The sequence below is a fragment of the Leptodactylus fuscus genome, chromosome 4, assembly GCF_031893055.1.
Source record: "Leptodactylus fuscus isolate aLepFus1 chromosome 4, aLepFus1.hap2, whole genome shotgun sequence".
In the NCBI taxonomy this organism is placed as follows: domain Eukaryota; kingdom Metazoa; phylum Chordata; class Amphibia; order Anura; family Leptodactylidae; genus Leptodactylus; species Leptodactylus fuscus.
The window spans coordinates 51725006-51741267 of record NC_134268.1 but is presented as its reverse complement, the minus strand read 5'-3'; the positions used below and the strand labels follow the sequence as shown (position 1 = coordinate 51741267).

The following is a 16262-nucleotide window of genomic DNA, read 5'->3' as shown; positions in this document are numbered from 1 at the left end:
TACCGTAGTTATAAGAAAAGATAAGCCAGATTTTTTATAGGGAATACAAGTATTTACAGATATGGCAGGAGAGGTGCCAGGCCCTCTTTAATATGTTTACTCGGCTGTTCAGCCCCAATTATCTGAGCCTTCTCAGCAAATGAAAGCCGCAGTGGAAAGTTGAAGCCGTTGGGAGCCAGAGAGGCAGAACATGGAGAGCAATCTGAGCTGGAAGTCCGTCTCAATTCCGCTTTATTTTCCAAAGTGTGAATAGCTCCTTATAGACGGTGAGATCCTTTGGGATTGGTTTGTGTCCATCGTATGATGTATCTGTAGCCTTGTCAGGATTTCCATCTTTTTTCAATTTCTATATCAGATCAGAAAAATGGAAATCCCAAAGGAGATGTGAACATAGCCTTAATTTAATAAAGTGGATATATTTGGTGTAATATCCCTAAAGAACATGGAAGTGACAAGTTGCCATACAGACATTTATCAAAAAGTCATCCCAATGAGCTGCACTGGATATATGTAATACCGCAACTGCTTTACATTATATCTGACAAGTACATTATCCTCCCATTCTACACAGTACAACCTAGCCTATGTTTATAAGGCTTGTAGTGTCTCCATGAAAGTATTATATGTCACCTGACACAGAACGTGGACAGTCTCTTAAGACAATGTCTAAAATAGTTAACTTGTGTAAAATCACAGAGCGAGTAGGAAAACCTCTCCTGACAGAGGTGAATAAGCCAAGGTGAACACACCAATTACCGCCTAAACCGCGGCTCCGCTATGTGGGATAGCATGCAACGTTAGCACGTCAATGTAATGTACTTTGAAGGCAGAGTGAAAGTTGACGTGTCATGGGAACGCACGTCTGTAAGAGCTACACATGCGACACCGCCCTCACACATACACACCACACACATATACACTTTTACCGTGTTTCTTCTTATTGTACAATGGACACATTTATTTTATGACATTAGGAATCCGGTGGGATTACCGCAGCAGTGACTAGAGAGGCCTAGTAAGCTAAAGTTATTTTATAGCATTTCCTGATTTGTGGCAATTTATTAAAAACCTGAGACAATCCTTTTAAAGGGGTTAGACCAAATACACTGTCTACCAATAAGTATTTGGACACCCATGCAAATGAAGCTATCTGCGGTGTCACGCCTTCCGCCGTTAAATATTGTGTAGGAAACAGCATTGCCATTAGTCGCATGCAAGTTGCCACGAAGTGCAGAGTTGTCCGATTTCGAGAAAGGGGTAATTGTGGAGTATGACAGAAATGTCGATCCTTAAGGGACATAGCAAGCAAACTGAATTACGTAAAATTGACAGTGGCCTATGTGATTATGAAGTGGAAGGTGAACGGTGATTGTCAGGATGTGCCCCAAGTCGGCAGACCCCCAAAACTAGGAGATAGAATCCGACAAGTGCTGGCCAGAGAAATCACACCCAACCAATGGCTCACATACACCCGCTACCTGCCCACACGTAACCTCAGATCCTCCAAAGACCTCCTACTCTAGTCTGCTCTCATCCACTCCTCACACAAGCATCTCCAAGATTTCTCCCGTGCATCCTCCATACACTGGAACTCCTTACCAAGACACATAAGATTGACCCCCACAATCACAGGCTTCAAGAAGGCTATTCAGGAAGGCCTACAACCTCCATTAACACTATCACCACACCACCATCTGCGCTGTCTCCCCCTCTCCTTCTGTCTCTACCCCCTTCCCTCATAGATTGTAAGCCCTTGCGGGCAGGGCCCTCTACCCCACTGTGCTAGTCGGTCACTGTTAGTATTATATCTACCTGTATATTCTGTATACTGTATGTAACCCCCAAATGTAAAGCACTATGGCATTAATGGTGCTATATAAATAAACAATAATAATAATACACCAGGAGTTTCACCAGGCATCCGGGAGTATTGTGTCGATCAATACCACCTGTAAGGAAGCATCTGCTGGGTTCTACCAACTATTGAATAGGAATAAATGTTGTTTTTCTATTATACCACATGTGTCCAAATACTTATTGGTAGACTATCTATTATTATTATTTATTTATATAGCAGCATTAATTCCATGGTGCTTTACATTTGGGGGTTACATACAGTACACAGAATATACAGGTAGATATAATACTAACAGTGATCGTCTGGCACAGTGGGGTAGAGGGCCCTGCCCGCGAGGGCTTACAATCTATTCATATGAGAGGGAATAACATACTGATTGCTGGGAATAGGAGAATAAGGGTTGTGTTTTCTCGTTTAAATGGAGCATCAGGCCAAGAACACGTATTACCGCTTCATTCTATATGACAGCCGACAGTCTCCTAGGCAGACGAGCAATGGCAGTCTAAAATGTAATAAGAGTGGCCAGCTTTAAGGGGTTGTCCGGGCTTTTTTTTTTTATTTTTTTATAGCCTATCCTGAGAATAGGCCATAAATATCTCATCAACAGTGGAGCGACTTCTCTCCTCCCACTGACTTCAATGGGAGCTGTTTGCAGTGAAGGCGCGGGCCCCTATACAGCGGACAGAGCTTTCTGCTTATGGCCCCGTATTGTTTACAGGGCAGGCATCAGAAGCATCTCCGTACAGATGATTGGTCTGAGTGCCGGGTGTTGGCCCCTTATAGATCAAATATTTATGGTCCATCCTAAGCTTAGGCCATAAAAAAAAGTAAGACCGGACAACTCTTTTACAAAATTCTCCTTTGAAGGGAATGACCAGCCCACGACCAGTTCTTGGCAAAATCTTTAAGATCCTGGAATTTCACACTGTACTTCACATTAGATGCATCTTTTATAGCTACAATACATTTCATAGATATCATATAAGACAGATAACTAGACACAAATAGTGAGTTAAATGAAAACCTCAATACTTACAAGACAATCAATATGTTTATTAGAAAAATTCAGATGAGTCAGTCTTTTCAAGTACTGGGTGATGGACTCATCTCTCCTGTTGCGGAGGTGATTGTTGGTCCGTGCGATGAGATCCACTGTCAGGCGCACCATCATTACTTAGTAGAAACAAAGGACTTAGAAATTGTGTATGACACTAAGATATCGGGTTCATCATTGCTCTGTAGAGACAAGAATGTAAAGATATTCCATAGATCAGTGATATCCACGTCCCCACAAAACATGCCAATAACAAATCAAAAGTTACAGCAGCAATAATCCATAACATAAAATCAATCTAAAGTTCCTGTGACATTTAGTGGCATAAATCTCAATATCAGAGGACAAGAAATGACTAGACGGCTATGAAAGGGAAAGTTATTACAATGGATGTGATCACAAAAATTGCAATTCATTGGGAATTTTACCTCGATTATGATAAATGACAGATTATTTAGGTGGCACGACTCCAGAGACAGATTATAATAAGGGTGATACAGGTTGTAGCCCAGGGCCCAATGGCAAGTAAGTGCCCCCCCCCCCCTTATAATCTGATCTTGTAGTCAACTGTATCAGCAACAGTTACTACAGATGATCATTATTGTGGGCCTAGAGAGTCTACAGGAGGTGAGTATGTGTTAGGTGAACCTCACGAGATTAATCTTGCAAGTTTCCTCCAACTCCTTCATAAATGGCTGATAGTAATGGTCAGTCAGAGGCAGTAAAGATCCTCTAAGGTTAGGTTTACACCCATGACTGGATTTTGTTCAAGGATTCTGTTCCCGAATCCACTTGAAAAACGTGGAGAGAAAAATCCTGCAAGTGGGACTTTTCTCTCCACCATTTTTGGGCAGAAACCCAGTGAATCCGCAAACTAGTGAAACGCAAACTAAAGATACATCTTTTCAGACATGCCTATCACAATGTCTAACGTAAACCCTTAACCCTCCTCTGTCCCCACTCCCACATTTCCCCACATGATATGATGTAATCTTAGGATAACTTTATAGGTCCAAGCTCCATCCACATGTTACAGGACACGACTGGTCATAAAGTCTTATGTTTGTGTAATGACAGTCACCTCTATTACAAAAGTGTCTGACCTCTGTATAAGTAATACCGCCCCTGCTACCTCTTGTGTCACCCCCTCTACCTCATAGATTGTAAGCTCTTGCGAGCAGGGCCCTCAGTCCCATTGTGTGAAATGATTTTCTTTGTAATGTATCTTTCTGTCTGTATTTGAACCCTACTAATTGTACAGCGCTGCGGAATATGTTGGCGCTATAGAAATAAAATTTATTATTATTATTATTATTATTATAGTCTCTGCGTTCCGCAGGTTTCCTTGGGTAACTGCTTTTTAAGCGGGTTTGGTTTCCATTTTTCGGGTTCCCAAGAGGACCCAAAGAACGGAAACCTAAACGCAGATGTGAACAATACAATTTACAAGTTATCTATCAAGTTAATTATACAATATCAATAATTGTATGATATAATTAAAAAAATAATGAAGATAATATTATAATGGGACACCTGTGGCTTGTACAATAATAAGGATATGTGTAGCTAGTGCATTAAAAGAGGCAATTATGGCTGACAGGATACTCAAAGAGGCATCAGTGAAAGACATACTATTATAGGAGCTATATTTGATTGAAGCATTATTATAAATGGCATATATTTCTCAGTATTATAAGGGGCATCAGTGAGTGGCACACTATTATAATAGGCATACATCAGTGAGTGGCACACAATTATAATAGACATCAGTGAGTGGCACACTATTATAATTGGCATACATCAGTGAGTGGCACACTATTATAAATGACATCAGTGAGTGGCACACTATTATAACTGACATTATTGGCTAAAAGACTATTATACGAGGCTCCAATGGTTGGCACACTATTATACAAGGTATCAGTGATTAGCAAATTATTATACTAGACATCGGTGGTTGGCACACTATTATAATAGACAACAGTGGTTGGCACACTATTATACAAAACATCAGTGGTTGGCACACTATTGTAATAGATATCAGTGGTTAGCGCATTATTATACGAGGCATCAGTGGTTGGCACACTATAATACATATCAATGGTTATCCTGATAAATATCAATGGTTGACACAGTACTATGCAAGATATCAGTGGTTGGCATACTATTATACAAGATATCAGTGATTGGCATACTATTATACAAGATATCAGTGGTTGGCATACTATTATACAAGATATCAGTGGTTGGCATACTATTATACAAGATATCAGTGGTTGGCATACTATTATACGAGATATCAGTGGTTGGCATACTATTATACAAGATATCAGTGGTTGGCATACTATTATACGAGATATCAGTGATTGGCATACTATTATACAAGATATCAGTGGTTGGCATACTATTATACAAGATATCAGTGGTTGGCATACTATTATACAAGATATCAGTGGTTGGCATACTATTATACAAGATATCAGTGGTTGGCATACTATTATACAAGATATCAGTGGTTGGCATACTATTATACAAGATATCAGTGGTTGGCATACTATTATACGAGATATCAGTGGTTGGCATACTATTATACGAGATATCAGTGGTTGGCATACTATTATACAAGATATCAGTGGTTGGCATACTATTATACGAGATATCAGTGATTGGCATACTATTATACAAGATATCAGTGGTTGGCATACTATTATACAAGATATCAGTGGTTGGCATACTATTATACAAGATATCAGTGGTTGGCATACTATTATACAAGATATCAGTGGTTGGCATACTATTATACAAGATATCAGTGGTTGGCATACTATTATACAAGATATCAGTGGTTGGCATACTATTATACGAGATATCAGTGGTCGGCACACTATTATATAAGACATTGGTGTTTGACACATTATTATAACAAACATCAGTGGTTAGAGCACTATTAACAGTAAGTGGCATCTGTGAGATCCTGTTATACAAAGTATTCTGAGGCTGATATAAATAGAATTTTTGGACTATGTACAATTTAGGGGGGGGGGGGGAGGGGGGGCTGTACCTATTTCATGTATCACTTTGCATCCAGCCACTGCCAGAGCCTACAGGTGTGATAGAGCAGCTCCAGCCATGACTGCAGTTATAGCGGCTGTTGTATAACGTTCATGTATGTAGTAGATAATATCTACCTACATAACGTCACTTACCTCCCGCAGCACCGCCACCTCACGATGCTCGCACTGCTCCATGCACTCAGTGTACACAGCCGGGCCCGGCGTGGGTTACCATGGACACAAACATACTGCGCAGGCGCATAACCAAACATCTCCTGCAGAGTGGAGTCCTGACTCTCCTCACTGCTTCGTGTTACTGGTCTGTGTGCCTGAACAATTCACCACACAGGAGGGGGGAACAGCATGGCAGTCACTGAAACACATGCTGATCCTAAATACCTATATACATATTAGAGAGATAGATATAGGTACAGTAGTTTTTGAATATTGTGTGTGTGTGTGATATATATATATATATATATATATATATATATATATATATATATATATTTATTTTTTTTTTCTTTTGCAGAGATTAGATTTGAGACATAACTATCTATTACAAGAATAGGAACAACATCCCATTTCTTGGGTTTCTTGGGCATCCTCTATTCTGGCCAATCAGTACTTTATGGCCTGGTTATCTTGAGAAAAATGTGAGGAAATTGTTCTGTAATTTGGGGATTAAAAAAAATCAAAATCTGTCAAATTAAGAAGGGAAGGATTAGACCGCTTCCCTTCTTGAAATTCTTTAAAGGGATCCTATCATTTAAACTCAATTTTTTCTACCTATCACATAGAAATAGCCTTGAGAAAGGATATTCTTCTCCTACCTTTAGATGTCTTCTCTGGGCCACCGCCCTGTTAAAATCCCGTTTTTCACCGGTATGCAATATTGTAAGCGACCATTTTCTTTTGCCGGTAGGCATGCGCAGTTGGCTTTGCCCTAGGCCCGAGGCCTAGAAGTTTGAAGCCAACCCCCAGAAGAAGATGCGTGAAGAGCCTGCTCCAGAAGAAGATGGAGGCAGCACTGGAGAGCTCTCTCGCAGCATTGTGGATGCCCCAGTGCTGTTTGAGTGCTGGGGCCCGCCCCCAGTGCTGCAAGAGAACTCATTTTCATACCGGCAAAAAACGGGATTTTAACCGAATGGCAGCCCAGAGAAGACATCTAAAGGTAGGAGAAGAATAGCCTTTCTTAAGGCTATTCCTACGTGATACGCAGAAAAAAATTTAGTTTAAATGATAGGATCCCTTTAAGTTTTATAAGGTACTAGCCTCTGCCTGTGACTTTGTCTGCGGGTTGTTGGCGTGTATGATCCGCCTAAATATAGCAAATTGCTGCTGTCAATGGTTTTCCTGCTCCGGCGTTTTGGCAGCTCTCAAGCTGTCCTGCTGTTGAACTTGCTTCTTGCACTGTGCCTATGATTGTTTCGGGATCTCAGCAGCTCACTGGGACGCCATATAAAGAGTATGTTGTTGGTGTTGATGATCCACCTGCTCTGGCATTTCAGCAGCTCTCAAGTTGGCCTGGCACTGAAGTTGTTCCTCGCACCGTGCCTGTGATTGTTCCACCATCTCAGTAGCTCACTGGAACGCCATATAATGAGCGTATTCAGCAAATTGCTGCCGTTGATGGTTTGCCTGTTTTGGCGGCACTTAAGCTGTCCTGCTGCTGAACTTGGTCTTCACACCGTGCCTGTGATTGTTCCAGCATCTCAGCAGCTCGCTGGGACGCCATATAATGAGCGTGTTGTTCGTGTTGATGATCCACCAGCTTCGGCGTTTCTATAGCTGTGAAGCTAGCCTGCCGCTGAACCTGTTCTTTACGCCGTGCCTGTGATTGTTCCGGCATCTCAGGAACTAACTGGGACACCATATAATCAGCGTGTTGTGGGCTTTGATGATCCGCCTGCTCCGGCATTTTGGCAGCTCTCAAGTTGCTCTGGCACTGAAGTTGTTCTTCGCACTGTGCCTGTAATTGTTCCGGCATCTCAGCAGCTCGCCGCAATGCTATATGAGTGTGTTGTTGGCGTCGATTAACGCCCTCAGCTCCGCTTGAGAACTCTGTAACTTTTAGCTACCTTCATAGCTCTCGTTGTTTTCAACAAATTTGATTTTCTTTTTCCTGGCATGTTTAAAATTGAGAAACTGCCAATTTGGATTGAAGGTGTTTGCCCACGTCAGTTTGTCTGCAATGCCTGGACCAGATCAGATAATATGCTAATGAATGAACACTGAGGGTTAGTGTGTGTTTACACAGAAAGATAACAGCCTTGGCTTTCTCAGAAGGTGAGATAAGAGCAGTGTAATATAGTATATGAACATAAATTCATAACAGTTGTGAATCCATGTAATTTACCGGGATAAAAAGTAGCCTATGTGTTAATCGAGGTTACAATCTATCTATGTGCCAAATTTCATTCAAATCCGTTCAGCCATTTTTGCGTGATTGAGGAACAAACATACAAACTTTCACATTTTATAATATTAGTAGGATAACAGAAGGATGATAAGAATAACATATAGGGGGTGACACCAACGTAGGATGTGGCAAAAAAAGTACATACAGACATGTAGTTCCACACAAAACAGATGTAACAAGTATAAATTGTGTTAAACTGTCAGAATGCACAGATATATGAACAGTAAAGTGGTAAAAGAAAAAATATCCTTGTACCATGTTAGCCAGTGGATATGAAATGAAAGAAATTTTTTGAGAGAAGTCCTCAGTAGTTGATACCTTTTTTAATGGCTAACTTAAAAAGTTCTTTGATGACATATCGAGCTTTCGGGACTACTATAAAGGTCCCTTCATCAGGATGGTATAACACAATTTCTGAAGTTAGGCATATATATACACAGAGAAATGGAGTGTTAGATGCAAAATAGATGGAGAACAGAACATATAAATAAACAGTGGAGCAGTAGTAAAGTATGGGGTGGAGGATTAAGTATATGAAGGTAGAGAGAGAGAAGGAGATGGATTCCTTCATAGTTCATTGTGAAAATGATCAACCTCCTTCCTGATGTGTTAGGACTCTTGCATTCATTATACATAGGCCTTAACAAGCTACATGAAAGAACAATAAGCTTGGGTACCCTACAAGTGAGGAAGCATAGGTAGGGTATCCAGCTACAGGGCCGTAAGTGTCCCATGTGAGTGGCACGGCAGTGCGCATGCTTGACTACTGCCCTCTTAGTTCCTTTTGGATTTCCAAAGCAGCAAACTCCAGTGGTTCTACAAAAGTGAATGGAGACGTGCTCATACAGGCACACTACTGATCCATTCATGTGAAACATTGTAGACTCCAATTTCTGTGATCACTGAGGGTTCCAGTTCTGCGACCCCCAGCAATAATATGCTTTTTCCCTATCATGTGGATAGGAGATAAGTATTTGTGGTGAGTTAGTAATCCAGGAGTGTTGGGGAGGGGATTAATGGGGTAGAGTGTGGGAGAGTTTAGATAATAACTTTGAATAATATCCATTAAGATATAGTTATGACAATCCATAGTAATAAACAGCATGCTCAGACAATTATAAAGCATATCTGTTAAGTGTGACGGAATGGTGTTATTAACCACTCATGTCACCACTCCCCTACTAATCTCAGGTGGAGAGAAAAAATCAGATTGTACCTTTTGACGAACTTTTGACATGGGGCCCTCCCAGACCGACGGCAAAGTTCCCCAACCGACTGACATCCCCCTCACATGCGCTATTATGCCCCATAGTGGCCCCTGCACACAATATTATGCACTGTAATACATACGGTAATATTGTAATAAGTTTGCTGCCTGGGGAAGAAGGGATTACAATGCCACATTCAATGTCAGTGAAGAGTGTTCTCACTAAAAACACTCTTTGCAGACACTGAATGTGGCACTTGTAACCCCTTCTTCCCCAGGCACCAAACTTATTATAATTTGGAAAGGAGAAAGAGCGGCAGGCAGATGCTGGCATAGTACTGTGTGCTGTACAGTCTGCCCTGCACACATGGGTTAACCTCACAAGTCTCCACTCACTCTTCAGAAGTCCTCAGCGCTGCTCTGCTCACTCCATAAAATGAATCCCCTGTGGTCAACAGTCCTAATATAAAGGTATAACACTCCTGTTGCTGATATAAATGCAAAGGATATTAGTTATACAACAGTGGGGAAAGAGATACCTCAATCCACTGAATATTGATGGCCCAATACGCACTGCGATAGCCAAACAAAACGGGAGCTAATTTTTATAAGAGCTCACATATATATCGTCAGTGCAGGTGGAGACTAAGATCCTACCGTGATACAAAAATGAATAATCTGGTGAACATAGACCCTGCCAGCAAAAGGGCAAATGCCACCAGGTGAGAGTCAGGCTACATAATGCCTGTTAGTATAAATTGATCTGAGCCATAGACAGGTTCCAAGTTAAAGGGGTTGTCCCATCACAAGGATCCTATCTATACTGCTTGTTAATGTGGATGTAAGACTTTTCCTAAATACACTGCTTCAGCAAAACTGCTTTGTTTGTCCACTATCTTACTTTATTCAATTCATTGTTGACACAGCCCTTGACTTATCTGCTCAAAATTCAAGTATGTATCTGTATTCAGATGTATCTGCCTGCTCTGAGGGGGGAGGGAGGAGGGGCTAAGTGCACGGGAGTGAGCCTGTGTATCTAGCTATTCCTGTGTCTGCACCATGTGACCTAGCTTCCTGCTATCAGATAGGGGAGAGGAGCTGCTTTCATTTCTGAACTCGTCTTCTGTTCTCCCAGTTATCAGGCTAGCTAATTCAATTGTGTTCATTATGGCAGAGACAGGCAGTCTCTGTATGTAACACAGAATGGAGTTGCTCCTGCCTGTACTTCATAGTCCAATATTGTGCATATAGTGTTGTTTAAGGACCTGTGATGACATCACAGGCCCTTCAGCCGCCCCATAGGATCACGCTATGCGGTGGGAGGAGCTATATGCTAATGTGGGGGTGGAGCTAAACGGCAGGTTGCATGTGAAACCCCGCCCACCAAATGATGCAAGAAACCAGGAAGAAAGAAGATTTTACAGCAGTGAAGACTGGTGAGTATGCGACATGGGAATACCCCTTTAAGGAAACCCATCCAGCGCTCCACACAGAGACCTCTCAACACCTTTTCCCCATAGGTTAATCAGGAGGGTGATAGCTTCAAATGATAGACCGATATTTGCAGTACTGCAGTTATCTGTGCCCTGAGGACACCAGTGTGTGATAGTCGCTGACAATGAACAAAACAAACAAATACAACATGTGAATACAGCCGTAGTCATAGACTTTGAATAAGTACTGTCATAGGCAATGCTGGTCATGTGATCACATAGAAGATGTTCCCCAGCGGAGAGCAGAACACAACAATGGTGGTTTATTTTACTTGTTGATCACGTGAGGGCACGCACACATTGTTCTTACTTCATTTATTACATAATATATTCTTAGCTACTATTACTCATTGTTATGGTCACATTTTGTATTGATTTAATATACTGCTTCAGTGTGTTTTGCTGCTTTTCCCTATGGTCACTGGTATAAATGAAATATATGCGTTTTGCCTAACTGGTGTAAATGGATACAATGGTTCAGATGGATGTAATTATTAGTAAGTGTGTGTCCTTTGGTTAATGCACATAGCACCATTTCCTACTTAATACATTAATGCCTGTGTAGTGATATATAAGCCCTAAGGTGAAGTGATCTAAGGTAAACAGCACATTTCTCGGAGGACATAATAGATGGGTTGTGTAAGAAGCTAAAACATGTTTACATACATGAGGAATTGTTCTTAACATAAGGGACAATGTCATCTTCTTGCATGGCTTCATATGCTTAATTATACATAATAATACGGAATGTTAATGAGATCTCATGTCGTGTAAGAAGCAATATATATATATATATATATATATATATATATATATTCTACAATGTCAGATCTGTTATATATAAAAGGTAGATATATTGTAGAAAATGCAATGTTAGATATATAGATAATGCCTAAACAGGGGAACACAAGTCCTATTGTTTGTTGCTCTGGTAAGTTATTGTTCATTGTGGGGTGTACAGGAGAGGGGTTCATAGTTAAAACCACCCCCTTGCTGACCTTGGACATCCCCTTAGTGTGTGTTCCCCTTAGTGTCTCATTCTATTGAATGGTGATGATGATGATTATCATAATCATCATCATGATCATCAAGAGATTGGCAGCTCATTGGTTGGGGTGATCCACTGCCCTACCCTCGCCTCCCAAACCCACCCCCACCCCACATATAAAAGTAGCAGCCTTGGAGAGCATTATATAGTGTAGGGACACTGAAGTTCCATCTGTGTCTGTTATTCTACTACCTTAATGTCCGTTGCTGTCATTCTATAATGAATGACTGCAACAGACATTAATAACAGTAATGAACATAGTTTTTGAGATATCCATTGTTACAAGTATAGGTGAATAAACTACCACGCTTTTTTTAAGCACTGTGCTGTCACTGAGAATGAACTGCTGCACTGCTGTCACACTCAGGCTAAGACTGGCCTACTGGTGAACAGGTAAATCCTCCAGGGGGCCCCTGAGCCTGGTGGGCCCCCAACTCGTGTTGCATGAAACAGTACATTTAGTGGCACAGTAACAGATGCAGAAATCAGGCCAGCCAGTATCATTCCACTATGGGCCCCATCTTCTCAATAATACTATAGGGGCCCCAATCACCTTGCAACGTCTTGCTGCTGCTGTGTTGTCATATATCCCTCGCTCACAGAGCTAAAAGGTTTAAACAGGAGCAAGAACCAGGTAAAATTTTAGGAATTTGTGAATGTCAAGTAATATTTACATGTAGCTGTATAGTGGGCCCTAGACACCCCAGTCCAGGACTGGGCACACCGCTTTATTTTTGCCTTATACACAGTCCAGTCTATTTTCGTTTGTATATACAGTCCTATGAAAAAGTTTGGGCACCCCTATTAATCTTAATCATTTTTAGTTCTAAATATTTTGGTATTTGCAACAGCCATTTCAGTTTGATATATCTAATAACTGATGGACACAGTAATATTTCAGGATTGAAATGAGGTTTATTGTACTAACAGAAAATGTGCAATATGCATTAAACCAAAATTTGGCCGGTGCAAAAGTATGGGCACCTCAACAGAAAAGTGACATTAATATTTAGTAGATCCTCCTTTTGCAAAGATAACAGCCTCTAGTCGCTTCCTGTAGCTTTTAATCAGTTCCTGGATCCTGGATGAAGGGATTTTGGACAAACAATTCAAGTTCAGTTAAGTTAGATGGTCGCCGAGCATGGACAGCCCGCTTCAAATCATCCCACAGATGTTCAATGATATTCAGGTCTGGGGACTGGGATGGCCATTCCAGAACATTGTAATTGTTCCTCTGCATGAATGCCTGAGGATTTGGAGCAGTGTTTTGGATCATTGTCTTGCTGAAATATCCATCCCCGGCGTAACTTCAACTTCGTCACTGATTCTTGAACATTATTCTCAAGAATCTGCTGATACTGAGTGGAATCCATGCGACTCTCAACTTTAACAAGATTCCCAGTGCCGGCATTGGCCACACAGCCCCGAAGCATGATGGAACCTCCACCAAATTTTACAGTGGGTAGCAAGTGTTTTTCTTGGAATGCTGTTTCTTTTTGGACGCCATACATAACGCCTTTTTTTTATAACCAAACAACTCAATCTTTGTTTCCAAAATGAAGTTGGCTTCTCCAAATGTGCTTTTGCATACCTCAGGCAACTCTATTTGTGGCGTACGTGCAGAAACGGCTTCTTTCTCATCACTCTCCCATACAGCTTCTATTTGTGCAAAGTGCGCTGTATTGTTACCGATGCACAGTGACACCATCTGCAGAAAGATGATGCTGCAGCTCTTTGGAGATGGTCTGTGGATTGTCCTTGACTCTTCTCACCATTCTTCTTCTCTGCCTTTCTGATATTTTTCTTGGCCTGCCACTTCTGGGCTTAACAAGAACTGTCCCTGTGGTCTTCCATTTCCTTACTATGTTCCTCACAGTGGAAACTGACAGGTTAAATCTCTGAGACAACGTTTTGTATGCTTCCCCTGAACAACTATGTTGAACAATCTTTGTTTTCAGATCATTTGAGAGTGGGCTGTCCATGTTCGGCGACCATCAAACTTAACTGAACTTGAATTGTTTTGTAGAAAGAAATGGTCCAAAATACCTTTATCCAGGATCCAGGAACTGATTAAAAGCTACAGGAAGCGACTAGAGGCTGTTATCTTTGCAAAAGGAGGATCTACTAAATATTAATGTCACTTTTCTGTTGAGGTGCCCATATTTTTGCACCGGTCAAATTTTGGTTTAATGCATATTGCGCATTTTCTGTTAGTACAATAAACCTCATTTCAATCCTGAAATATTACTGTGTCCATCAGTTATTAGATATATCAAACTGAAATGGCTGTTGCAAACACCAAAATATTTAGAACTAAAAATGATTAAGATTAATAGGGGTGCCCAAACTTTTTCATAGGACTGTATACTATCTGGTTTTTGCACTCTGAAAGCTTACATTGAAATACATACAACATTCTACTCTTAGATAAAATTGGATTTTGTAAACGTAATGAATATTTGTCCTGGCAGAGCAGGGGTTAAATTCTGACACTAACCATAACCTTTCTCAGCCTTCAACTTGTCCTTCCTTTGGCAGTGGTGCCTCATTGGAGTAACCAGTTGCTGGCTCTATCGCTTTGTGCTTACATCACCGTGTACGGATACAAAACAGAGCAGAGTCCTATCAATGGATTCCTGCACATATACATAATTCCCACTTCTGTAATGTATCACTCATGTGACAATCTGCCAATAAAGAAAAGTTTACAGGTTAAAGTCTTGCTGGGGTTTTGTTATGCTGTGTTTATTTGCACTCTATGGACCATACAGTAGGAGAATGTATCGTGCGGTTACATTGTAAAGTACGGGCTACTTTCTCAAAACAACAATACCCCGGACTGAGATTTTAGGAGAATGTTTCTATATAAGCACATTCTTCTGGGACTGCAAATCTCTTGGCATGTTATAAATCATATATTGTAATGACTTCAACATTTTTTAGATTATGCGTGTGGTTACCATTGTTTCATTCATTATGCAGTGTAAGTGTACTGCGGATGTGCTGGGAGTATATTTCATAGGAACACTAAACCGCACTTCTGTCTCATCTACAGTTCAATGCAAGCTATTGTTTTCTGTTAGCAGCCACAGCGGGCAGAGGCAGAATGACTGGAGATCTTCCATAGGATAACTGAACGGAAATGCCCAAAAAGTTATCCCCCATGAATGTTAATTTGTCGGATGTTGAGAGATCTGAGAAAAAAAACTAGAAAACTATTTCTCCAAATTTTTTGCTAGTGTGTGTGTGTGAGGGTGAGAGTGGGCTTTTGGTGAACATGAGTTCATGCTGTAAGTAAAAATCACTTTCCCAACTGTGTTTTTAAAGAGGACCTTTCACCTCCTGGGGCACATGTGGTGTTATATACCGCTAGAAAGACAACAGTGCACTGAATTCAGCATACTATCGGCTTTCTCGTTCTGTGCCCCGGGGAAGAGCTATCAGTGCCGGTACTGTAGCTCTTCACTGTCAGAAGGGCAATCCTGACAGTCAGTCAGGAACGGCCTTCCTCACAGCAGCATCTATAACGTTATACTGTGAGAGCGGGGAGGAACTGCTACATCGCTGGGCGGTAAGCAGCGCCCCCTCTCACAGTGCAGCACAATAGGCACATTGTTTCACCACATAGTACAATGGTATCAAAGACTTGTTTCAATAAACCCTAAAAAGCATCAATGCAACATCACTATGAAGCAGTGTGACATCACAATACGGTTCTGTGACATCACAAAAAGTCATTGTGACATTACAGTGAGGCAATGGGATGCCAGGTAGGGACAAATCATGTGCCCTTTTTGTACCCCCTGATGAAGCCGAAATGGCGAAACACGTGTCGGGGCGAGTTTGTTCATGGTACGGAGATGTCTTTGATTCTCTTCGGCTTGTCTTGTGCACCTCTCTTTTTTTTATGTCTTTTAGTATAGTGATGCAGTTTTTCACTTTAACCCTTTACTATCATATGACTGTTAATACAACTACTCTGTGTTTATATTGCATCTTCTCATACTGACACATTACCTTATGTGATGCACATTGTTTATGGCCCCTTTTATACATTATATTCCTTCCCTGTATCCTGCAATTTGGCAGCATCGGCTTCCTTCTTTGGGCTAGTTCACACGTGAACA

At 41.1% G+C, this 16262-nt stretch overlaps 1 protein-coding gene across 1 annotated transcript in view; it reads right to left on the bottom strand.

Annotated features, from left to right (window-relative positions):
* PPP1R42 (protein phosphatase 1 regulatory subunit 42) overlaps nucleotides 1–3082 on the bottom strand; it is a 30548-nt gene extending 27466 nt beyond the window's left edge. Inside the window, exon 1 of the mRNA XM_075270452.1 lies at nucleotides 2895–3082. Within this exon, the coding sequence (XP_075126553.1) occupies nucleotides 2895–3029 (135 nt within the window). The 5' untranslated portion in view covers nucleotides 3030–3082. The remainder of the gene's footprint in view (nucleotides 1–2894) is intronic.
* Nucleotides 3083–16262: the final 13180 nt, after the last annotated feature.